This window comes from Balearica regulorum, chromosome 4 (assembly GCF_011004875.1).
Source record: "Balearica regulorum gibbericeps isolate bBalReg1 chromosome 4, bBalReg1.pri, whole genome shotgun sequence".
NCBI classification, from domain to species: Eukaryota; Metazoa; Chordata; class Aves; order Gruiformes; family Gruidae; genus Balearica; species Balearica regulorum.
In genome coordinates, this window is record NC_046187.1 from 64,747,308 (window position 1) to 64,773,032 (window position 25,725).

The 25,725-nt window shown below is 40.3% G+C and overlaps 1 protein-coding gene across 1 annotated transcript in view; it reads left to right on the forward strand.

Moving 5' to 3' along the window:
* Window positions 1-433: 433 nt before the first annotated feature.
* The window catches only part of LCORL (ligand dependent nuclear receptor corepressor like), an 81,904-nt gene continuing 56,612 nt past the window's right edge, over window positions 434-25,725 (forward strand). The window contains 1 exon segment of the mRNA XM_075752414.1: window positions 434-664. Coding sequence (XP_075608529.1) covers window positions 517-664 — 148 coding nt within the window. The 5' untranslated portion in view covers window positions 434-516.

Sequence of the window (25,725 nt, forward strand, 5' to 3'; positions counted from 1 at the left end):
GGCTTCGGGGGTGGGTGCCATTCCCCCTCCTTCCACGAACTACGACTCCCGGCGTGCATTGCTGCTGCTGCCTGCCCTGGCTGGGCTGGAGCAGGTGGCGCGCTGCCCTGCGGGATTTGTAGGCCAGGGGACATGGATGGGAAACGGGGCGGTGGTGGGGACAGAGGGCGGGCAGGCGGGGGGGTTGTCCGTTTTCGGCCCGGTTACCGAACCGGCCCGCTGCCTGCGGGGGAAGGCTGCAGCTCGGGGGGCCCGCGGCGGGGACACGTGTCAATCACCCCGCCAGGCGGCGCGCGCTCCCCGCCCCGGATGCTGAGCGCGGGGGGGGGGGGGGGGGGGGGGGGGGGGGGGGGGGGGGGGGGGGGGGGGGGGGGGGGGGGCGGGGGAGGGGGGCGCGCGGGCACGCGCTCGACAAGGCAAGGGAGGGGGGAAGGGAGAGGAGCCGGGGGAGCGCGCGGCTCTTCTGGGTGGCGCGCGCGCTCGTATGTAAATGAGCGGGCGTGAGGTCAGAGGCAGATGGAAAAGGGAACAGACAGAATGGCCGCCGCGGCTCCCGCTCCTCCTGCCGCCGCCTCCCAGTGCCGGAGCCCCCGCTGCACGGCGGAGCGCAGGGGAGTCCGCCGAGAACTCGACTCCTGGCGGCACCGGCTCATGCACTGTGTGGGTAAGAGAGGGGGGGACGGCGGCGCATCCCGGCCGTGGTGGGGGGACCGGGGGGCGGGAGAGGGGGCAGCGGGGTCCTTGAGGAGAACGGGGTGGCGGGTCGGCGAGCGGGGGCTCTGTGGGGGGAGCGGGCGAGGCGCCCTGAACCTGGGTCTCTCGGGTGGGCGGAGGAGGGGAGCGGGGATGGAGGAGCGGCTCCAGCGGCTTTCTTGGAGGGCGGAAGCGGAGACGGGGTCTGTGGGGGAGAGCGAAGGTTCTAAGCCGCCTCCGGGCAGCGGAGGGTGGGTGGTACGGCTTCGTTTGGGGCCGCTCGGTCCCTCCCTTCGCCGCCGACCGAGACCCTTCCTCGGCTCGGGTCCTTTTGTCTCGGCTTCTCGTCGTTCGCGCGGTGAGTGCCGGTGGCTGCCCCCCTCCTCTCCTCCTCCATCGCCAGTGCCTGGGGGGCGGAGGGGGGTGGGGGGGAAGGGAGCCCGCCTGTGTATGCGTGTGTGTGCGCCTTTAAGAGGGAGCCGCTCCTGCACTGACGGTTGGGATTTGAAGTTTTCCCTCCCCCCTGGAAGTTGTCATGGCGACGGCAGTTCTCCCCTCGCTCTTCCCCCCCCCGCCCCCCGTCTCCGGGGCTGCCCCGGTGGCTCTCGTGCCGTGAGGTTCCCCCGGGTCACGTGACTTCCCCGCGTGTCTGGGCGGGGGAGCGCGGTCCCTGGCGGCCGCCTCGGCGGCGTTCCCGCGCGGGGAGAGCCCTGCCGAGGGGACGGACGGACGGACGGACGGAACCGCTCCGCCCGGGCGGGTACCTGAGCCGCGGCTGCCTGCCGGGCTAACGGCTCGCGCTCTGCCCTCGCTTCCCTGCCCCTTTCCTGCGGGCGGGCTGCCCGCTTTGAGTGCTGGCATCTGTTACGTGTGCCGCTGCCGCCTCAAGGCGGGGGACGCTCCGGGTTACGGGGGGGGGGTGGGCTGTGTGAACACTTTGATGCCAGGAACTGCTTATTTGTGTCGTTTCAACAGACGTTTCCCTTCTTAGGGAAATAGATAAGATCCTTGATCTTCAAGTAGTATGCTAGTGTCAGTACTGATCCTCCCTGATGGCTGAGCGGTGGAAACGCATCTAGATGTAACTGGGAGGGTAAGCAGCAATTCGTTCAGTGTTTCTGTGTGTGCTTGAGACAAGATCAAAGAAAGAAGTAAATATCTAACAAGTAGGTACACTTATAATTGCAAGGCGATTAGCTTTGTCCGGATTTGTGAGGTATTTACATATTTTCAGTAACATGGTAGCTTCTTCAGGCTTCTTGTTCTTGCCATGTTGTCCCAATAACACTTTTAAACACCTGTTAAAACACCTGTGTACATATTATGATACCTGTGTATGCTTGCACTGTGTTTTTAATCCTTCAGGTTACAATATTCTTTAGGAAAACAATATTTATGTATTTCCATACATGAGTACTTTAATAATGCTTCTTGTGGAAGGAATGCAGTTTAATTAGAATATATCAGGAGAGCTAGTTCGTTGGCATAGATGCTGTGATAAACTGTTCAATCTGATGGACTGAGATCTCCCACAATATAAAAGTGGCTGCTCCTCTGGTCAGCTGTTATTTAATGGCATTTTGGTTTTAAATTTAAACTAAAATCGTAAAAGTCTGTTTGACAATTAATGACTGAAGTGATGTACAGGTGGTAATGGTTTGCCTCCAGATGTGTTCAGGGAACGCAATTGCACAGCATGACCAACACTGACAAGAACTGCAAAGAAATGTAATGAATGCTGTGTAAGACAAAATTTTACCATAGGTTGGATCCTGTGCTGGGCAGATGTGCTGTGTTTGGGCAACTTCCTCAAATTTGTTTTTTTGATTGCTTTTTCACTGAGATTTACAAAGTATAAAACCATAACATAATTACTTTAGATTTTTACACTGAATGCACTGTGGTGTTGCTTCATGCTCAGTTTTCTTTTCCTTGGAATAAAAGTTATTTAGGATGCGATTTCTCCGTATGTTCATGATGCAAAATTCCGTTAATAGAAGGGAGCCCCAAAATTATTAGCAACTGCTAAGGAGGAAGGATATTGGTTATGGTTTAGTAGTTAGTCAAGAGCTACCTCTGTTAAGAACTGTTACTTAGTGTGCCTGTTGGGCAGCCCTTATCTGAGAGAAAGTGTAAACAAGGTGGCAAGAGAGTGAGTAGTCAGGATAATGGCAGTAAAGTACACTTAACAGGTTTGGGTTGTTGGGGTGGGTTTTTTTCTTTACTCTTGAAATTTTGTAGCATTAACTTCTGTAAAGTAACCTCCTACATTAGCTCAAATTAACTTCCAAAGTAAAAATGGCTGATTGTTCTTACTCAGCAAAGTATTCCTAAGGATTTGAAGAGCCTAACAAAGTTAGTATTAACTGGAAGATCTGAACAATTGTTGGGCTGATGGCTGAAATAACAGCATGGTGGGGGGAGGAGTGGTAAACATGATGGATTTGGCATAATTTATTTTTTCTTTTTCCACCTTTCTCAAGAATCATACGTTTGTAGCAAAGTGAGGAAAATGATGTGGTAAAGTAGTAGCCCTCCCCCAGTTCTTGAACAAGCTTACTGTCAATCCTAAAACAAACAAAAAAACCATCACCAACAGAAAACTCAGATCATTCTACCTGTCCTATTTTCTTAATTTAAAAAAAAATGTTGAAAGATGATATGGTTCTACGGACTATCACTTATCAAGCATTATGTTCAGAGAATGCAGCAAGAAAGTACAGAGTCCTTCAACATGTCATATTGTTTCTGCTAAACCTTTTGGATGATTAACTTTATTTTGATGTCTTATATCACTTACCATATTGATACTAGATTTGATATTTGCATTTCTGTAGTATAATCACTTTGAAATCCTTATCTGTAAAGGATTCCTCATCCACTTACTTTATGGATACCTCCAAGATTGTGATTGCCCAGCTTGAGGCTCATAGTCAACAGATTGTTCATGTCTGCAACAGTGAGACAGAAATAATAGTTGCCTGCAGTGTACTGTTTGCCTGAGGGTCAGTGATGGTTAGGGACCTCTGTTCCAAGGGCTCGATTGCTGAATTGTTTGTCAAAACCTGGCTGCGGACTTGAATATTTGCATGGGCTTTAGAATTAAAAACTTGAGTTTTGCCTGCCTATTATGTTAATTCGTGACCTGCGGAATATGATTTAAAGTCTCGGGTCAAAAATGTTCAAGCATTTAAAGAATTTGAGAAGAAAAACAGTGATAAAATTTCACTGACATTACTAAGAATTCTTTTATTTGGTATCTAAACATATTTGAAGGTACAAAAGACTTCACACTCTAAATGAATGGAATATATTCACAGAAATTCTAAGTAGATGTTCAGTACAAAATGGCTGTTCAGATGGTAATCTTTGTGTGCGTTATGTTGGGCACTAACATTCCTAAGATGCCTAGACTTGTGCTTATGGATGTACCTAACTCTTGCATGATTCTAGCAGAGTACAAAACTAATGCTCTTAGAAGGCACCTGAAGATCTTGATTCTGTTAGTGTTCTTACAGCATGCAGTGTGAAGAAGTACTGTTTACAGCAGCACTCACTGGTATGTTTTGTCCTAGGTACAGTCTTTGTGACATAACTAACAAAGAAAATATCCTAATTCTAAATTCTGTGTTTAAGGAAAACAGCTGGAAAGCTCAGAGTTGAAGTACCTAGCTTAAGCCAGCAACTGAGTTCCATGGTGGTTTAAATTGCAAAATGTAGAGGTGAATACTGGAATGGTTAAAACTTGCTCTTTGGTGCTCTTTGATCAAACTTTGTAATGTGACTTGGTTAAATGCATTCCATTGGATTGAGAGGCTTTGTAGTATGGAGCTATAAAAGCGTAGATTCATACTGTGGTCAGCCTTAAGAAACAGGATCTATGCAGTTTTTTCCAAGGAGTCATTGACCCCACTGACCAATTTCATTTGAACTTGACAGGTAGAGTCTTGGCAAGTACATTGAGTCCCCATAACTTTCATGACAGGCACAGAGGACAGTCCTAGTAATTGCCAGGGTGGCAAGAAAAAGCTTTGACGTGAGGTGGTGCTTTTTACTATGTTATCACCGTATCCTGTGGGTAAAGTTTGGAGCAGTAACTTGAGGCTTTTTAATGGAAAGTGCCAGATAACTCCAGTTGTGGAAGTTGAAATCATCTTGCTAGGGCCTTATTGTATTGTGAAACTATAAAAGACTCTGAGTGATCTTTTATTGTGAAAATGAAAGTTTAAAATATTATCTCACTACTTAAAAAAATACATTGGTATTGGAGGGAGGGGAAGGGTAGAAGTTTTACTGTTCCTCTGCTTCAGCTCAAGGGCACACATGTGACCAGAAATAGCCTTGGTATTGCTTTCTTATGAAAACTGAAATTTGATCAAAGTGAAAATCCATTTTTGTATGCTTGTGAAATCTAGCATACAAATACTCTTTACTCTTGTTATATTTTTTAGACTTTTTTCCCCTCTAAACTAGGATACATTGGTGCATCTAATTCTGTTCTGATGGATCTAGACTTTTTTTTTAATATTTGAACTTCTGCTCCAGCTTACTATTTTTGAACAAGCTATCTCTCAAGTGTACTTTCTAGGAAGAGGAATTCCCCCCCCAAAGAAAAGATTTGTAGCTACTGCATTTGATATTATCCCCATTCTTGCAACACTCCCGCATTAACTACTTTGTATCTTTATTCCCAAAATACACAGAAGTGTTTTCACTTTCACTGTGGCTGCAAGCACTTTGCAGCAGGTTAAGTGTCACTTTTTTGTAATACTGCTGCAGTTGTAGGTGATTTTCTGTAGTTGCCACAGCAGTAGTGGCAGAACTAACTATTTACTATATATCTATAGTGTCCTTGTCTATCTGCCAGTGATTGTTTGATGGCTGGATGCTCTATTACCTGTCAAGCCACTAACAGACTGTACGCGCAAATGATTTCAAAATGATGCCTGCTTTGAACTCTTTTGCTTCCTTGGCACTCCAGCTTCTTTGAATGGCAAACAAACTTGCTATGGCCTTAGTGTCATCATCCAGTATGATGGGCAGTAATACTGGTGTAAGGTATTCTTGTGGATCTGTCATGCTCTGAGCTGTGATTTGAAACTCTTGGTGTGATCCCAGTGTAAACAGATCAGGGAAGTAATCTCAGTGTTACTTGCAAATGTTAGAAGAACAACAGGAATTAAATCTAGATCAGAATCATAGCACAGGTTCACAGGGAGTTTTTGATGCAATGGGGGAAGATGGTATCATGTAAGGGAATGGCTCAAATTAGTATTACAGAGGCAGGTGTTCAAGTCAGCATTAGTGTTGAACACTTATTATGAAACCACAATCTAAGAACACAGTAAAGTGCAATCTTGCATCATCAAGTCTCACGGAACTATTCCCTGAATGGAGAATTGCAGCCTTGTGCTCCTGCTGCTTGTATGCTTGCATCAGCACTCTGACCCCTGCCTGATCTGCTTTAACTCAGTAGCTGGTCAGGTCATCTGTTGAGAGGAGTTAAGGTCTTGCAGGAAAAAACAAACAAAATACAATCTGATGGATGCTGGTGCTAGCACAAGGACAGGGGTGGGACTGTGCGACAGAAGCAGGATGGGTAATAGCAGAAATCAGCCAGTGGATTGGTTTAGCTGCCTATGGCACTGTCAGCTGCCAGGAATGGAACGCAGCCCTGAATGTACCATCCCCATTTTCCCTGAACTGTGCAGGTTAACAAAAGAGGAGAAAAATGGTCAGTGTGTATATGTATGTCATAGAAAGTTGCTGTGGTGTATGTATCATGTCTTTAGATTGAAATAAGAGCAAACAAATGGATTTGTTTTGCTTGTGTTGGACTATCTTTGTTTCAAAAATGTAGTGTTAAATTGGCTTCTTTTCCGTGTCCTCTCACAATCTGTTTCAACTCATCAGCTTTTCTTCAGAAAAAAGTATTGCCTACTGCTGTGATTATATGTTTTTCGAGGGATATCTTATGTTTGACTCCTGAGAGAAATTTTTACTTGGGAACATAGTACAAGGGAAAGTTAGAGTAATGACACCCAGAGGGTTAGTTTAAAAGGCAGGAAGAGGAAGTTTTGTGTGTCTATCAGTAGACACAGTACTAGTTCACTGATCCCTTGTGAACCTGCAATTGTAAGGGTGTATGGAGCATAATTTTTTGTGAAAGACAAACTGTGTCTGCTGCACAGACTAATCCATGGACCATGGCACGGTGCAAGTGGTGATACTTAGTTTTAATTCTTTGCACTCAGAACAGAGTCGTGTTGCAGAGCATACAAATAGATACACATATCTTCAGTAGTGTTGAGAAAACATGTGGTGGTGGTTTTGGTGCTCCTTATGTCTGGTATATGGAAGCCAGTTCAATTTTTCAGTGTTTCAGGAACTACTGTAATCTTTGTCAATGTTTTTAGGCATAGCTTGAACTTTCTTATTGTATGTTCTTGTATAGTAGCTGTTTACTTTTTATGTGGCAGATAGTGAGCTGAGAAATTTAAACTCTGATAACCTTATGCATTGTAGGCACTAAGAGTTTCTTAAGCTGGAACTGTGTAAGCCAAAAACGTGGAGTACAGATTGTCACTGCAACTCAGTCTCAGTTCTTCCCTTGAATTGGCATTTGGTAACTGTGTACTAACGCTCGAGGTTGGTAATTTTCTGGGTTTCTTTGATGCATAACACAATTTTATTGTTTTTCTTTCTGGACTCACTGTACCTACCTTCATGATTTATATCAACTGGTATGAGCATATCATTTATTAAAGAGTACAACAAACTGGACTGTAAAGCTAATCTAGCTTAACACCAACCTAGATAACAGGAAGGGGAAAAGTGGCAGGAGGAAGAATAGGAAAGAAAAGGTCAGATCAGTTTCCTAATCAGGTTTACCACATACCTGCTTTTCTCTCCTGAGTCAAGTATAAGTAGCTTTACTGGAAAGAACAAGGCTTCTGACTTTAGTAACTGCCTATTTTAGCAACAGCTTTTTGGGGGTTTAAAGTGAACTGGAAACTAAGTTGGCTGAACAGCATCCTAATAAACAAGATTGTTGACAAGTCCAAGAATACAGTACTACCAACAATAACATCTTTCCACTTGTTCTCCCTTTGTAGTGGAACTTGTCTAATGTAACAGTGAACTGCCCTTCTGTTTTAAGTTAGTCTAAGGAGCCTACTGTGATTTTTTTTTTTTTTTTTTTCCCCCTCTTGTGCTCTGGATTAGTTTTCTGTTAATTGAGTCTCCTGAACTGTCTTGCTATGGTAATAAGTACTAGTAGTTGTGTAAGAGAAATAAATTGATCAGCAGGACACATTCCTATTATTATCAGATCAGTGTATGCTGTTGAGGAGCTGTATTCCAGCTACTGGCAAGTAGCCAGGGCTTGTACTGCCTACAGCTAAAATGGGAAAAATTAGTACCTCTTCCCCTTATCCGCCCTTGCCTTTTTTTATTTTTCAACTGTATTATATGGGTGTTTTGAATAGACAGTTACAATGGATCCCTTCTTCTTGAATATTACTCAAGTAGCAGGACCTCAAACAAGGTTGTTGTTCTAACCTTTAGAGTTCAGTGTGTTTTATGTAAAGTGTAGAGGTCAGCCAGAGATTTATAGACTTTACTAAAAATTCTTCATTCCAGTTAGGACCACTGTCTCTTATGTTATTCTTGAACCTTGCTCTCTTCCATGTGCTTAGAGGGAACTTTGATAAGATAGGTTGAAATGCTGATAGAGGTTGGAACAAAACTGAATTTATGTGATTCACATGTATCAACTTCTGAAAAAAGAGGATGGCATTAAAATCTAGCTACCATACATTTAAAAAAAAAAAAAAAAAAAAGAACAAAAAAGCACACCTTGTTTGAGGGTGTAAAATTATTATGTCATATATCTTTTTTTCCCGACTGCTAATCTACCACTTTATCCTTCCATCCACTAAAGGCATAGAAAAAGCCAGGAAGAAGGAAGGAGAGAGTAGAGAAGGGAAGATGGATGGTAGTGGCTCATCTGTTTGAGCCTGTAAGGGGGTAGAAGATGTATTACAAAGAGTAGGGGACTCTAATTCTGCAGAAATGCATCGAGCAGTAGAGGTTGAATCCCTTTTTATGGGGCGTGTCAGCAGCATGTGACTCTGCAGATCAAAGACCTGTGTGTCAGGCCATCATCTTTCTTTTTGTCTCTACTTCTGGCACAGACCAGGTTCCTGTGTAGTATCTTGAGAAGCTGGATTAACCCTTTCTTAGGCAAACATTTTATTCTTTGCAAAATTCTTCTGGAGTCTCAGCTACCACTTTTAATTGTGTTTGGTTAACATCCATCCAGGCTTGCATCTCTATAGCAGCATGTGCTGTATTGTAGGTAGGAGTGAGAGTTGGGTAAATGTCACTAGACGGGGAAATAATTTTTTTAAGTCTGTTGGTAGATGAAAGCTCACTGAATTTGTGACCTCTTTAACTATGTTCCTCAGCTTTTTAGTTTCTGTATAACTTGGTAGGGTCCTGCTTTCCAGTTATGAGACATCTTAGCTTTTGTGGCACCTGGGAATTGATTACTTGTGTTTAAAGAGTTGTTCAGTGGAAAAAAATGTTGTTTTGCAATGTGTTTTATTCTAAAATGTTGCTGACAGCTTTTAAAAATGCTTAATTTTCAGATTATAAATGTTTCTCTTCCTCATTCCACAGTTCCCAGCTTCTTCAAATCATCTTAATTAAAGGCTAGTTAAAATTTTACATATGAATAGTGTAGTTCTCACCATCATAATTCCACTGTTTTATAAACTAGCTTTAGTGCATTTCTAGTCTGCTGAGCCACTAATAGGTCAGAGGGCAGTGTAATTAATCTAGGGTTAAATAAGCTGCTGCTTCATGTAACTACTGTCAAAAAGCTTGCACATCTTATTTAAAAGCTTTATTTTCCAGTCTAAAAGCACTACACCATTTTATAATGCCAGGTTAAAATACTACTGGTGCAAAACTAGTGGACATCTTTTGATTAACAGTGAACTAATACTGCTGCCATATATGATGTAGATTACAGAAGACTGCATCAAAGGACTCCACCTTGTGATTGCACCTGTCAGTTTGGCTCACAGAACAGAGAGCAAGGCCCAGTTAAATGTGAAGATTTGAATTCACCGAAGTGTAGCTATTAAGCTTCCTAATCTGAGTATGGGGGGAGGATTATCAAATGGTTACTGCTTCGTGACCCATAGTTCAGATGAAGGTCATCCTGGTGTTAGCCATCTGATGAAGGGGAAGAAAATAGGATCTACTTAGGATCCACTGCTGCCTTAGACTGCTCTGTATAAGGGCTGTAGTGCTCACTGTGCCAAACTGTCTCAAAAGTTTGCAGTGACTGTAGACTTACCTGTGATTCTGGTTCATGCTCCTTCAATTTTCTTATTCTTCCTAGACCACCCTATGTCTCCTTCAACTTTCATAAGCAGTCACTTCCTATCTTTGACTTCTCCTTAAAACCACCCATTTGTCTTTGCTTCCAAACCTTTCCTTTTATTTACTGTCAGTGACGTTAAAGCAATTTTGACAGCTTTATCTGTTTCTGCAGTAGTTTTCTCTCAGCTTCTGATTTTTATGTGTTTTTGTATGGAGTATCTTCACAGTTGACTTGCGCTACAGCACAAACATGCTTACCAAGACAAATTATACTTTCCATATTTTGGTCCAGGAGACTTATGTTGTCTTCTAAGTGTCTTAATTCCATTTCTTTCCTTCTATATATATTGCTGCTAGATATCCCATCTGATGGTGCTTTAGGAAAAGGGGCGTATGTTTCTTCCTACCACCTTACTCAGGAAATGTCAATCTCTGGCAATCTTGCCAGGTCAAGAAGTCTGCTACCTTGTTATCAGACTTCCACATACTAGTCAATAGTTGTTTGGAAGGACTTAATTGTTCTTTTTTTTATTTTTTTTTTTTTAAATGGATCCCAGACTTCTTCTGGCTAGAAGTTAGGACACTTCTAGCCTTAGTTTAGAGTTTTCCCTTAAGTTTTTCCCCTTCTATTTTTCCCCTTTCCCCTTCTGTATTTATTCCAATTCAGATGATGTCACTTATTTAACCTAGTAAAAACTGAGTGTTAATGGATAATGAGCACTAATGACTCAAAAGCAGCTGTAGTGGATTTGAATTTTAACAAGTAGTTAACAGACAAGTGAAAAATGTAGCTACAAATGTACAAGCTAGTGCAAACTGTTAATAGCGGATATTGTCTGAAGTTTACTGTCTGCACTGTGGTACAATCCCATTTGCTATAATGAGCTCTCTGTTCTTGTGATCTGTTTGAGTATTTTCCTTTCCTCCTGTTCCAGTTTGAATGGGTTCTACAGAGTCATGCTAAACAGTATTTCAAACAAAGCATAGTCCAGACCATGCTGAATGTGGGTTGTCATAATCTGTCTCTGCATCATCAGATAAGAACAGCTCTACTAGATCAGAGCAAATCTGTGTAGTTTAGTATCTATTGTCTGCAGCCTGTGGTGGACTGTTAGGGAAAAAAATTATTAATATATGATGAAATTTCTGAAATATCTTCCAGCCTTCAAGGACACTTGTCTTGATCCTTAGAAGAAAAACAGGGGTTTTGTTTTTATAACTGATTTACTAGATTTTTCTACCATAAGTTATTATTGATTTTGTGTGGGTGTGTGATTTCGAAGCAACACAAAACTTCAGTGGATCACTGGTGCCCCTGGTTATATTGTGTTAAGTGACTCTTCTGTTTGTCCTAAACAAGAAATGGAAGCACCATATGAAACTATTAATTAAAAAAAGCAAGGGATGACAAAGGTGTTTCCTATTCATGCAGTTTGGGGTTTTTTCCAATTTTCTTTTTTTCTGAAGGCCTGACCCATCTTCCCTTGGCCATCTCTTATATCCCCCAAGCTGAAGAATTCTTACATGTTCCTTACAGAGAAGCTGTTTATTAAATGTGATTGTTCTTCTCTCCTTTCTTGTTTTTTTTTTTCTGCTCTCTTTTGAGATTGGGAAACTAGAACTACATGTATTCAAGTTCACATCAGTGTGAATTTATGTGGTAACAAACCAGGGAACACTGCAGAAGATCTTCCTTTAAGAATCAAGCATTTGATGATGTGCCCTTTACAGAGTTCATCCTTTCACAGAACTGTGTATTTGAACCCCAAGATAAAACTTGAGTGTTAAGTCATTTCAGAGCCCATTACTGTCTATGTAATATGAAAGATTTGCTTTCTCCGCTATTTAGCTTAATACATACTTGGTTTTGGTAATCATCTTCAATCTTACCACCTCGATACCTCAATATTTTGAAGTTCCCATGATGTTCTCTTAATTATTTTTTTTTGCTGCTAATACTAGACTGTACTATTCAGTGGATTGTCACTTTTTATTAGATCATCTATTTGGGTGGAAGAGCAAAGGCAACCCTGTGACAGCCTTGTTTGACTTTCTGTCTTTTAACCGGGTACTTATCTATGCAAGGACTTCACCTCTGTTGCTTGTGAAGTTTTTAAAGCTTTTGGAGAAGGGTATCAATAGATGTCTTTTTGAAATCTTGATTTACTCTTGGTGTCCCATGTCTACATGCCTACTGACATCTTCAAATAACTCAGTCATGTTTGAACTATGACTTCCCTTCACAGAAGTTGTACTGAGTCTTCAGCAATACATTATAATTCTTTATGCATCTGATAATTCTGTTCTTTGGATATTATTTGCCCAGTTATGAACATTTGACTTGCTGGTTTATGAAATGGCCTCAAGTTGCACCAAGGGAAGTTTAGACTGGATATTAGGAAAAATTTCTTCACCAAATGGGTTGTCAAGCACTGGAACAGGCTGCCCAGGGAAATCATTGAGTTGCTATCCCTGGAGGTATTTAAAAGACATGTAGATGTGGTGCTTAGGGACACAGATAGTGGTGGACTTGGCAGTGTTAGATTTACAGTTGGACTCAATGATGTCCCATGGTCTTTTCCAACCTAAATGATTCTATGATTCTGTGCATCCTGTTGCTGGCATATAGCCTAAGCAGGTGTCTGTCTGGTAGAAGTATACAGGCCAGTACAAGTTAAGCACACACAGTTGCTGGTTGGTTTTTGTTAATTGGTGTTTTGCCCCTTTCCTGTCCTCTGATGTTGAGGTAATTAGCTTGCTGATTTCTTCATAGTAAGTACTAGTTCAGGTGTATCATCCTCAAGTTCCTCTCAATTTTTCTTGTTGTTGTTACTTTCTTTTCCTGTCAACGAGAGCTGCTAGTACAAGAAGCATATTTTATTTACCCCTTAGACAGTCATAGTATGACTAGGTCAGGTAGGCCCTCTGAGGAGCAGGAGAGGCCGCTCCTTCCCTGGCATCAACTGAGCTTGCTTGGCAGAGGGAAAGTCCGAGAGACTATAGGATGTAACAGACCATCATGGCAACAAGCTGGGAGCTTGCAGCTTAAGCTGTGAGTTAAAATGGGGAGGGTGGAAAAAGGGATGGAGAGAAAGAAGGGTTAGCTGCTTCACCTGAGGACTTGAAAATGATCTGCAGATCAGGCTGTACAGAACTCACAGGTAGTATTTAGCTGACTAAAAACAAGCTTGGAAGTGATATAGTACAATGGTTGTTGGGGAAATAGGGTTTATGAACTCACTTTTACTATCTTCCCTATTTACTTTGGAATTGTGCCACCTGTTGTGTTCCACGCTGTTGTGGCACCTGGCCTTTGAGGCCAGAGACCTTCTGGTGATGTTAAAAAGTTTTGCCATAAGGCAGATGTTCAGGAGGCTTTGTTTCAAACCTCTCCTGACTGAGCTCTTGCCACACCTTTTTCTGTTGATGCCTAAATCTGAGGAATTGTTCGGTTAATGGCTTATAGTTGTCCTGTGATCTATCAGGAAACAAGATCCTTTAGTCATATTAATTTCAACTGTGCAACTCTTCGAGGGTTCTTTACTTGTTTCCAGGTGTATGTTTCTGTACTTTGAATAATCAGATGTGAAATGAAATGTCATAGGTCTTTATCTTTAAGGCCTACATCGTATTCTGTGCTGATGCAGTAAGTCAGAACTTCAGGTACAGTTGTACACTTCTCTTGATTGTCAGTAAAATGTATTTAGCTGAATATGCCTCTTAATTGGTGACTTTAAGAATGCTTGTCCAGGGGTTCAGGAAGTGGTTTTGCTGGCCCAAGCCCAACTTTGTAAGGTCTTTCCTTCAGGTTATCACATATAGTAGCATTTTGAGAGCTGGTACTTGATGTAACTTGAAGTCATTTCTGGCACTCATATTGTCTGAGGAGATCTTGGCATCTTTTCAGAATGAGGAATCAAATGACTTTTTGAGGAAACTGATATTAACAGAGCATCTTAAAGGCAGTCGAGTGACTACTTGTTTTCTCAAGGCCTTCTTATTAATATCCTAGCTAGGAACAGTGGATTGCACACCTTCTGCTCACCTTGCTGCCTCATTCAACCACTAGTATCACAAACTTAGAGTCAGAGCAGCCTAGTCTGCAAGAGTAGCTACTTGATAGTGATTTGGATGGTGTACTAGAAAAGTTAACTGTCGTTGATTCTCTGTGGTGCTGTACTTCACCTGCCCTGTAACAACCAGCTGACCTGATTATGTGGCATACAGAACAATTACAAAGTGGATACTCAACAGCTTTGTCAGTTGTACATCTCTATTGTACTCTGGAATTTTCTCTTCCTTCATTCTCAACCTTGCTGATTAGTAATAAAGGCTGTTTTGCTCTTTGTGTGGGGTATAAGTGACCTTGACCTATGAGACTGATTAAGAAGTTTGGTACCAGCTAAGTAACTTCATATGAAGTTTTCCAGAATGCTGGAACTGAGATTTATCTGGTTCCTGCAGGAGTTTCCCTCTTGCTGGAAGTACAGACTGTAATCACACCTTTATTTTAAGAAATCCTATTCCTGTATTCGTGACCTTACAGTTCAGTTGGCTTCCCTAAGTGGCTGCTGTTGTCTTTCTAAATTGTTTCATTAAGAGGGAAAAGTACTCTACTTACAGATCAGCTCAAAGTGCTGAAGTTTCCTGTTTTCCCTTGCTTGAGACTTGTGGGATATGGCTGTCTTGGGTCCAAGAAACTCACTAGATTGTGAATGGAACAGTAATATCTAGTAAAGGTTCTGCCTTTTCTATTTATCTTAAAATTCATGGTCCTTCTGGAAAAAAAAAACAAAACCAAACAAACAAAAACCCCAAATCATGAAACTAGTAGCTGTTTTGCTTAAAGCTTCTGATTCAAATGCATTTTTTTAGCTGCTTAAACTTAGTACAGAATTTGTGTTGAGTTTTTGTTTGGACATAACTTCTTTCCTTTTTTGCACAGTATAAAATGAAGGTTTATCTCTTCTCATTATTTTTTCAAGCAGAGTAACAAATTTAGAACTGAAAATCAATGTCTGTCTGGAAATAATGAATGTTTGCTTCTGCTAAGGAAGAGCCAGGGCTGGAATACAGAAGGAACAGAGTGTTTCTACGACAGGATAGTCCGCTGTTTAAATGCATCCGCCTTCTGTAAGAGCTCTTGTCTGTTCTCCACATCAGTAAGGTATTCAGAATCTTGCCACTAGGTACTTGAAATATATATCTCTGTCTTTCCTTTGTGACGTTCCACACCCTCTCCCCAAGTCAGGTTGGACAATTGTTATTAATGTGTAATTAATTTCTGATTACAGAATTGTTAAAAAATTGGTGATGTTGCAATAAATCTTCAGAGCTGCTATATGGTTTCATTTGAGTACTATATCAATTCTGTTCCACAGTAGATGAGAGTCGGAGTTCCACACTTTGAATCTTACCTTTTCATGCTTGTTATTGTGCCATTTAATGATTGGGAGGAAGTTTATCAAAAGTTTGTACAGATGTGTGCTAATTGCTTTAAAAAAAACCAACAAACAAACAAAAAAATCCCCACCTAAACATGCCTGCTTAATCTTTGAATTGTGTCAAATGCTACAAGCAAAACCAAGAGAATAATTAACTTTTTCCTGTTCTCTTCTTATATCTGACATCTTTTATCTGATGAGAGTGCCTAATGTGAAGCTAAAATTTGTATATGAAGTCTCCATTTTTGTATTTCTACTTTCTTCAATCACCAGTGGGAAATGAGGGAATCTGGCCCTCTTAATCAAATGTTAAACAATTAGAAACTTGTGTGTATTCTTTTTGGTATGTTATGCAAGTTCTACAGAAGTACGCTTAGATGATGTGGGGTTACAGGTTGGTTGTCCATGACATGTAAGTTGAGGTATGTTACCTATCTACTCTGAACAATGTCATCTTTTCTTTTATGCACTAAGCATGTTTAAAAACTGATTTGAAATCACAGTTCTTCTAATCCACCTGGAGCATCTGAGACACTTGCAATTTTAACCTTGAATTCCAGAAAATCCCTTAGAGAAAGGAGGCACGGTTACTACTCTTTATTTCAAGTGAACTTTTTACATAGATAAGTGTCGAATTCTTGTTGACATATTGACAGCTCTAAACTTTGTCTAATTTGCCAGAGCAAGTTTTGGCTGGATACAACAATGATGGCTGGCTGTGAGTTCCTTGGTTTTTTGTTTGTTTCTTGTTGGTTTATTTTTTTAAAACTAGATATTGGAAAAATAAGCTGTAAGTGAAGGGTGAAAATACATGGCATAGATATTATAAAATACAGAAAAGTAAACTTATGACAAACCTTTAAACTAGCAGTTAATTGATGTTGCACTCATTTCTTGGTAAACTGGTATGTATCGGATTATTAAAAATACTTTTTAATAAACTGGTTTCAGTGTTTGTATGTGTTAATAACATTTGGAAATAAATACTTTGAAGAATGCAGCACTGAGATTTATAGGGTTGATAGTTCACTTACTGTGTTATAATTTGGCATCTAGATACAAGGTGCCTTTCATTTTGTAGAATAGACTATTGTTGCTTCAGCAGATAAGAGATAAGTGTGCTTGTTAAACTTACTGTCAGGCATCAGTTCCATGGAACGCTCGTGAAGACTCGCAACTTCATTAGCTTGCAGTAGATCCACAATGTAATACAGAATCTTAAGCTTCACTTTCTCAAAAGCCTATCAGACTAGCAATGTTTCGAGTTAAACATTTTTTTGGCTCAGTGAACTGGTATTTTCCAATAACTGTGTTTTTTCTCTAACAGCTTTCAGCTAGCTCTCCCTTCTTAGCAAAAAGCTTCATGTTCTTTGGTTCTGATAATCCAGGAAGTGTGCCAGACCTATTTATTCATTAATTGACTGCTAGACTTTCCCCGAGATGCTGGTCAGATGGGTGATACTGCATAGTAGTAAAGTGATGTTGTGACCTATTCATTGTTACGGTTTTGCTGTGGACTTCGCTTTTCTGTGATGATTTAGTGAACATCTGACTAAGCCTTCACCTGGAAAAGAAGCCTTTGTCTGGTAATCCTAAACTTTTTGGGTGAAATAGCCAAGCTTTTCAGTCCTCTTGTACATCTTAAAATCATGGTTAAGAAACAAGAACATACTTTAGGCACATAGTCTTCTGAAAGTAACAGTTGTTTCTATGTTTTAGTCTTGGGCATTATTGTCCTCATGTTGTAAAATGGTTAAATTGATACCAAATGAGCTGCAAGCATTTTTCCAAGCTGGATGTTATCTTCTTTTACAGTGGCTTATTCCCTCTGAATTTTCTTTCCTAAGTATACAAAGTATAAACTTTTAACGAGCCCAAATTACACTAACACAGTTCTGAGTAACAGTTGGTATCTAGATAACTTTTTGATGGAGTGTCTTGAACAAAGAAAGGTAGTAGGGTTAGCTTCAGTGTCTGAAGAACACCGATATTTGCACCAAGTCCATATCTAAATGTCCCTGTGTGACAGCTGGGATTACATCATTGTTCAAAGAAGGCGTTTTTAGAACAGAAATTAAGTTCTAGTAACTGTCACTTAGAAGCATTTTTCTCTCCCCCCATCCACAGAACAGCACCATCACTTCTGAACTCTTTTCCTTATTCCTTTATAATATTCAATTATAAATAACATAAATCTCTCAATATCTCGCTACTACATTAGAAACTAAATCTAATTTTAATTTTGCAAGTGTTTGGAAACTACAGTATAAAAGGTCTTATGTGGACACAAAGACACAATCTTACTGGCATAGGAGATTACTTTGGAGCGTGGAGATGTTTCCTATTTTATGGAACCTAATTTTTCTTACTGCGACTTATAAGAACCTGAAAAATAGACCTGTACTCAGAACTGATGCTAATCTCGGTCTTCACTTAACCTACAAATTTATTTTTTTTTCTGTTGGCTGCCACCCTTTTCTTTAATATTGTTGAACAATTGAGGGGGAGGCAGGACATTTCCTCCTCTTGTTTTGCCTCTGAGGTATGGCCAATGTCGGTCTCCCTAGCACTGAAATATTACTCCCTCTTTGTATTCTGTTGAACTGCTTAATGTTATTGCTAGTTCTTTTGACGTATATACTGTTTCTGGAAACTATATTCCATCATTGTCTGCATCTCTTCAATAAAGCATAGCATAGAGAGTTGAAAACAAGGATTTTTATCTGAAGTGAAAAGTGGCCTGTTAGAACTGAAGCTGTTCTGTAGTCTCATTTCAACTTTTGGTTACCCTCGGTCTTCTGAGTGGCAGCAGCAGTGTCCTCAACTACATTAATTCTTGGAGTCAAGATTTGCATTAGAGAAGGACAAGTATCTTTTTTAGCTATGGTTGGGAATTTGTATTGGAGTCTAAATAGAGGATTTCCTCCCTTTCACATTGGAATTTCTGGTATGTTGGTTCCTGTTTGCTCAGGGATCTGAATCAATATGGTAAAGAAAATAGTGTATTAACTTAAATGTTTAGAATTTTCTATTGTAAGAATACTTTAAGTGTTATAAGCAAAAAAAGTGGATTCAAGCTGACAAGGTATTCAACAGAAGCCCCCTCCCTGTCCCATCCCTATGTGAAATCTGTCCTAAATTATGTCCCAAAAACTTTTCTGTGAGAAAAATGAGCTGGTTTTTACCTGAGAATCTGGCCAGCATTTCATCAAATAGTGGATTTTACTGAATAGATATTCTATACTGACACTACAAACAGGAAAAAGATAACATTTGAATATAGATTTATTAATTTTTGCTTTTGTCATGCTCTATATCTTGAATATTCTGCCCAGCAAGCTAGTTTATTTTTCCTTACCACTTGTATAAATGGCAAAAAGGTGATTGTTTGAGTATTTCCTTGTTGTTGAGGATTTTTGGTGGTTTTGTTTTGTTTGTTTGGGTTTTAAATCAATGTTTCAGTGGTTTCATGATCTGGTTGATCCTTCCAAATTGTTATAGTAGACTTAACAACAACAACAAAAAAAACAACCTGTGACTTTGATGTAAATATATAAACAAGACTAAGATTATGGATCCATCTATGGCTGGGGGAGGAGTGGGGGACAGAGGACAGCTGCTGACCTGTGGAAGGAAGGGAGAGGCAGGAGAAACAGATGGGATGTTAGCATCTAATTTAAGTTACTCTGTTAAACACTCTACTCTTATGAACATAACTGTCTTCTCTACAGACTATTCTCCTTTAACAAGTTGTAAGGGAGCTGCTGCTTGTATCCTAATGGTGGGGTAAAGGTGGTTAGTTTGTAATAAAGAAAAAGATTACGATAACTATTTAATGGTTTTCAAAATTTTGAATTAGTGCTACAGAAAACAAAAAAATGCAAAACTTACAAGCAGATAACCATTTTTCAGGGGAACCAGTGACCTTCTGCAATGTCAAATATGGTGGAACACAGAGTGCAAGCAGCACCTCTAAAATGGGGACATGTACTTCAGAAGCCTGTAAGTTTATAGGATTAGAAACAAAAAGATGACTGAACATGAGCTCCAAATCCCTTTCATAAGAAAGGGACAACTTGTAAGAAAGGCTGATGACTAAGAAGTCATCTTTGCCTTTAAGCCAAAACAAAATACTACTTCCTGCTCTTGCACCTGTATTTTAAAATAAATATTGAAGCACTATTGAGACAGAATTTGAAGAGAAGCAGAAGGTTTTTTTCTTTCAGAGAAACTGAGAAACTTGGTGCTTTGTCTGTTTGAGTTACATGTAAAAATAAATAAATAAATAAATGGTTCTAATGCTGGATGAAACTAATGAAGCTGAGTTCTGCCTGTGGTACGATTGTTTAAATCCAAGATAGCTAACTTAGTAATGTAAACCACAAAACTTCCTTCATATATAGTCCTGTACTGAGCCAAACTAAATAATGCAGTCATGAAACTGTGTGGAATGGGGAGAAGTTTGTCATTGATACATAATACTTCAAATTACATGTAGTTTTCAGAAGGGATCACTTTTTAGTTGAGTGAAAGAGCGAAAGGAAAAAAAATCTTTTAAGTCATTGCTCTGGTGTGGAAGAACCAAGTTTAATATTTTTAACTGCTTATATATTTTCCACATACAAAGGGAAAGTTTTACTTCTCCTGGCTACGTCAGTGAGTTTTAGCTCAGAACTCCATGTCTTTGTGTTGTACTTTGCCATGAACTTACTACTATTTAAATAAAAGTGTATGGTGCAAAGGAGGCTAGTAGTTGAGGAGGTTAGCCTGTTGGTTAGGGCAATAAACTGGGGTGTGCAGGATCTGTCTTTTGGTCCTTGTCTATAATTTATTTCCAATGTGATTTTAGTTTCTGAGACTCCTCATACAATTTATGTAATAGTCATCATAGGATAAGAAATACCACCTCAAAATATGGGTTGTATGACTTCAGAATGGTAACAGAATCTATATGAGAACTAGATAACAATGTTCCTGTGGTCAATGGAAAATGCAGAAGCAGAAATTGAACTCTTAGTTCTAATCAAGTCTCTTTAACAACTAGGTGAAGTAACACTAACCACTATGACAGAACACCAAAAAATGAAAGAAGTAAGTTTCACTTTAATGCTGTGTCTGGCAGTACTGTGCCCAATCTCATTAAATGTAATCCTATTCTTTGGATTTTACTAATTACATTTTAAGGACCATTTGTTAAATTTTACAATCCTCTAAGAATTGAAATAAGCAATTCTGAACCTACTTTCACATTAGTTTTTATTTTAAAAGCAGCATTAATGGGGTAAACTCCATACTGCTTAGAATGTGCTTTTTTTTTTTCCTGCTTTTCATTCTATTTACTCTGCTTAGAAAATTGAATAAAGGCAAAAAATAAGGAGGAAACTTGAATCTTTCCTTAAGGAGGAGATGAATCTTTCTTGCTGATGCATGTTACTTAACAGCATATTTTTCTTTAATAGGGGGAGGGGTGAGGTCTGATTTTACTTAAGAAGCTAAATAGCAAGTGGTTTGGAATTTAGTAGAACAGCTTGAACAACCATAATTCAAATGTGATTCTTGGTATAGTAAGCCACAAAGTGCAGGGTGATGGAAGTTCCTGTGATAAGTTAATTTTTAGACACGCAGAAGTTGTGAAGATTCCAACATATGATTCTGCTGACTTTGTTAGGTGGGTTAACAAAGATGTATTTTACAGAGCCTCAAGATCCTTTTTCCTGTGGTGCCTCCAGAGGCTGTAGTGCTTTAAGCTGTAAGTCTCATTTCATTGTAGTAAAAATACACGTGTATGTTCTGTCCTTCAAAGCAGTGTGCAGCAGCAGTCTTACCCTATGCCTAATGACGAATATGCTGGAGAAGGGAAAAAGCAGAACTTAATTTGTACGCACCCAGTATTTTCCAAATTCCTTAACACACAGTTAGAGAGAACCATATGATCTCTTCTAGTGGGTAATCTTTCTGCATTAAGATGAAAAATAGAGCAGTAAATAGGAATCAGATGAGCAGTATTGTTAAACATCTCCCTCTTCCATTTGAATTTTTTCTATCTATGTAAGGAGAATTCATCTACCATTTCTGATATGCATCCAGAGATATGAATAAAACAGTTGTTATGGCTTGGAAAAATATCAAACCAAAAAGGTGAATTTATTTAGAAATATCTTCACTGAAAACTTTTTATCAGTTCATCTGCTTGTACTTTCCTAAGCTGGAAAAAGCTGCAGCGGATCAGGGAGGGGGAAGCAGGTATAAGTTAAGGGGTTTTCTAGGTGGCTTATGATGAAGTCATTGGTGTGATGAGAATTTGAATTAGAGGATGACTGGGCAGGTACCTCGATATGCCCCTGCATCAATTGTAGTTATTGCAGTTTGCTTAAGTCTTGTGAAGGCCCCTCCTTGAGATTTAGTATTATTGTGTTCTAGCACTCAATAAAAAGGTTTTGTTTGGGGTTTTGGGGGTTTTTTTTGGTTGTTTTTTTTTTTTTTTACTAAAAGGATTAAATATTTGTAAAAATCCCAAATAGTGACTTAAAAAAAAAAAGCCCTGTAGCTGAAGCCCTACAATTGGATTACTTGTGAAACAGAAACACGTAAATGGAATTAAAAAAAAAAGGCTACTTGTGAAGGAATGAAGAGTCATGGGTGAATGGAAATATATCTGCTTTTGTGAAATGGACTTTCTTTTGAAAAGAAGATACAAATACTGGAGTTAATATGGCCATAAACAAGACTAGGGGAATCAAGAAATTAGTATGATGTAGAATGTACCAAACCTATCAAAAACATTTTAACATACCCTGTGCATATACTACTGTTTTCTTTCCCAACTGTATAGTAATTACCTCTCCTATCCACCCACCAAGTGGCACATTTGAAAGCAGTACTCAAATGTCAGCTTCCATTTATTACATGATATTTATTCTTTTTGGGCTGTTCTCCTAACAGATAAGTCATTCAAACAAATTTGATGAAAACATACTTGTAGTCTCAGTTGTGAACACCTAGAGGATGTGGGGAGGGAAAGAGGAGAGGGGTGGTTTGAGAAGGTATTGAACTGGGATCAGCTGTGAGGCTAAAATAACTATTTCCTCTCAGAAACATTATAGAGGTGCAGCTTTTGGAAAAACAACAACCAATGTATGACTAAATCTGCTTGACCTCAATTTGTATTGTAGAGTTGTTCAATTAAGATGTCTATAGTGGTAATTGCTCTTACCTTTGCAATTTCTTTGACTTTTTATAAAGAGTTAGTAGGATAGCTCACTAAAAACCTTGCCGTAGGCTCTTGGCCCACTTAAGACTTGTCTGAACCAGACAAGACAATACAGCAGTCCTGCTTCTAGCTTCATTGCACTTCATCCCTCTTCTGGGGAAGGGGTGTAAATCAGTGACTGCTTAAGCCCAGGGCCATTATCCAGCTACTCAAATTCTTTGCTTTCCTTGGGATCTTAAATTCTATTGCATGGCTGCTGTGGCCAAGGCCGCTGTTAACTGTCACATCACTCATCAGTTCTTGCTTAATAATGACTAGCAAGTCTAGCAGAGTGCCTCCCTTGTTGGGCTTGTTCACCACCTGAATCAGGCTTGTCCTCCAAGCACCATAGAGATCTCCTGTGTTGTTTGTGCGCTACCATGTTGTATACCCAGCAGATGTCACGGTGATAGGATGATTTTCATGAGAGCTAAGGCCTGTGATTGTGCAGCGTTTTTTTTCTTGTGTTTTTTGAAGACTTCTTCTACTTACCCTTGATTGGGCAGACTGTAACATGTTCACCATTATGTTCCCCTTGTTGAATCCTGACCCATGGATTTTCAACTGTATTGCACGCTAAAGCTCCATTTGTTCAAGTTCTCTGCATAAAGTGTAAGCACTGTTGTCCTTGACTTTCTCACTTCTCCTTTCTTAAAAGCTAGTATCCATCCACTGCAGTTTTCCAGTTGTCTGAACTCTCACCATACTGTGTACTCCCAGTGAGTGTTACGTGCTATGGTTTCTAATCCCTTGTGCTTGCTTCCTGTGCTGAATGCATTCATGTGCAGCTACTTAAGATGTGTCCCTGCTTGTGCCACTCCTTCAGGGGGACTGTAAGATCCTCGCTGTTGTGTTGTTCTGTACAGTTACCCTGTCTGCTATTCTCCCATTTTTTGAGCTTCAATCTCTGCTTCCCTGGCAAACCTAGTTTGAAGCCTTCCTTATGAGGCAAGCCTGTTGGCAATGATGATTTGTGTTATCAAATGGATCCTGTCTCTCTCAAGCACCCTTTGTTTCTCAGAGGATCTTAATGTCTTAAGAGCTGAAGTCCTGCCTGCAGTCATGTAGTCAGATGTTGATCTACAGGATCAACATTTGCTCCTTTCCCCTGGCTTAACACCTGGGCTCTGGTGTTATTCACTGTTGTCCCTGGACTCCTGTAACTAGCTTTGATCTGCTGAAGATCTCCTTTGGCAGTATCATGACAGCCATGTAGATGGACAACAAATGATAATACTGCAATGGCCAGATGAGCTGTAAGAGTTTCTGTGCAACATCCCAGATTTGGACCATGGGCAAGCAGCAAAGCTTTTAAGACAGCCTATCTGGCTGCTGAGCAGGAGCTTTCATCCCCCGGGAGTCTGCAATTACTGTCAGTCACCCACTGCTTCCTTTTAGTGACACTGCTGTGACCCATGGATCAGCCTTAGATCCCAAACCTGACAGAACTTGTTCCATCTCTCCTCTTTCCTGGGCTTTTTCAGCACCTGAATAGCTACTGATGGAAAAAGACAGCCCCTTTCCACTTGTTGGAGGTTACAACTTCCAGCCTCCTTGGTCCTGGGAGTCTTCATCCTAGCCCTGAGTGTCAAAAACAATGGCTTTGGTAGAGAGTGGTCATGGGATGGGGGGAGAGCAAATGTGAGGAAAAGAGCTGTTCACAACTTTATTCAGGAAAGCAAACTGTGGAAACTTTTAACTGGGTTTAGAGACTTAGCTGTATCTTAAATTTCTGCTTATGAAGACTGTTGGAGGAACCTGACTTGGATCATACAGGTTGTCAGGAAATAAAGAAAGCCAATAATCTTTTTACATTGAAGATGCAAGAAGACAGACAAATAACTAGAAGGAATTTATTAGATGTAAAGGGAGTTTGACAGATGGAGGCACTGGAAGAAGTTAGTAGAGCCAATGATGTTTCTTTTCAGTTTGGAGCTAGAAAGTGTCAGGGCTCAAGTAACAGTAGTTTTGAAAGGTAGCTTGGAATCAAGGAGGTAATTGGCCACCAACAGACATGAAAAATTATGTAAAATTAGTTTAGAGCAGATTTTTTTTAATTGGTGAATCACAAGAGGTATAAGGAAAGTATATTTCTGACTGGCATCTGTAGGCTCCTCAGGTTCTGAAGAGTTCCAAAGCTGCTACTGTTATTTTGTTATGCATACTGTCTCATGAAGTAAAACAAAGGTTTACTGAAATCCTGGGTTCAGGGGGTTACATTGAATGGACCAGTGCCAACACATGTTCATCAGTAGTTGTACAAGAAAATAAAATGTATTTTCTGTTTAGGCTAAATTAAAATTGTACCAATCCTGCTGAAAAGCAGAACAACAACTTTGTAGGAAACTGCACAAAGTGGAAGTAGTGCACAGCTTCTGTGGGAAAACTTTACTACATGGGCTGGAAAAAGATTCTATCTATGTTGTTAGGTTGTACAAGTAAACTTTCTTTTAAAAGATCTAAAAATGAGGAAGCAAATGATCACACTGAGTAAGTCTAAATTGTGGCTCCATGGGGAAATTCTGGAAGGACTTGGAAGAGAAGCGTTGCCTTGGGTGGGAAAGAACTAAGCTTGGTGAACTAGCAGAGAAGGGGGTTGGTGTGCCCTTTGTTCAGGGGGAAAAAACCCACAGTGTGCTAATTGCTATCTTTAATACAAGCTGTATGGAAGTCTGTTTGGAAATTGCATTCTTCTGAAACAAACTGCTGTTTCACAGAGCTGGATTTTCTGTGCTTATGTTTTTGCATAGGCAGGGGCAGGCAATAGGGCAAGCAAATATGTTTAAGTACAACAGTAAAGGCAGAAACAAGTAACACCCTCCACAGTGGCGATGGTGGTGGGGAGGTGCGTGGAGAAAGTAGGTGTCCAAAAAACAGGGAGGTTTTGGGTGCTGACTGGAATGGTAAACAAGCTTCCTGTTTGATTTACAAAGTGCTAAGGAATGG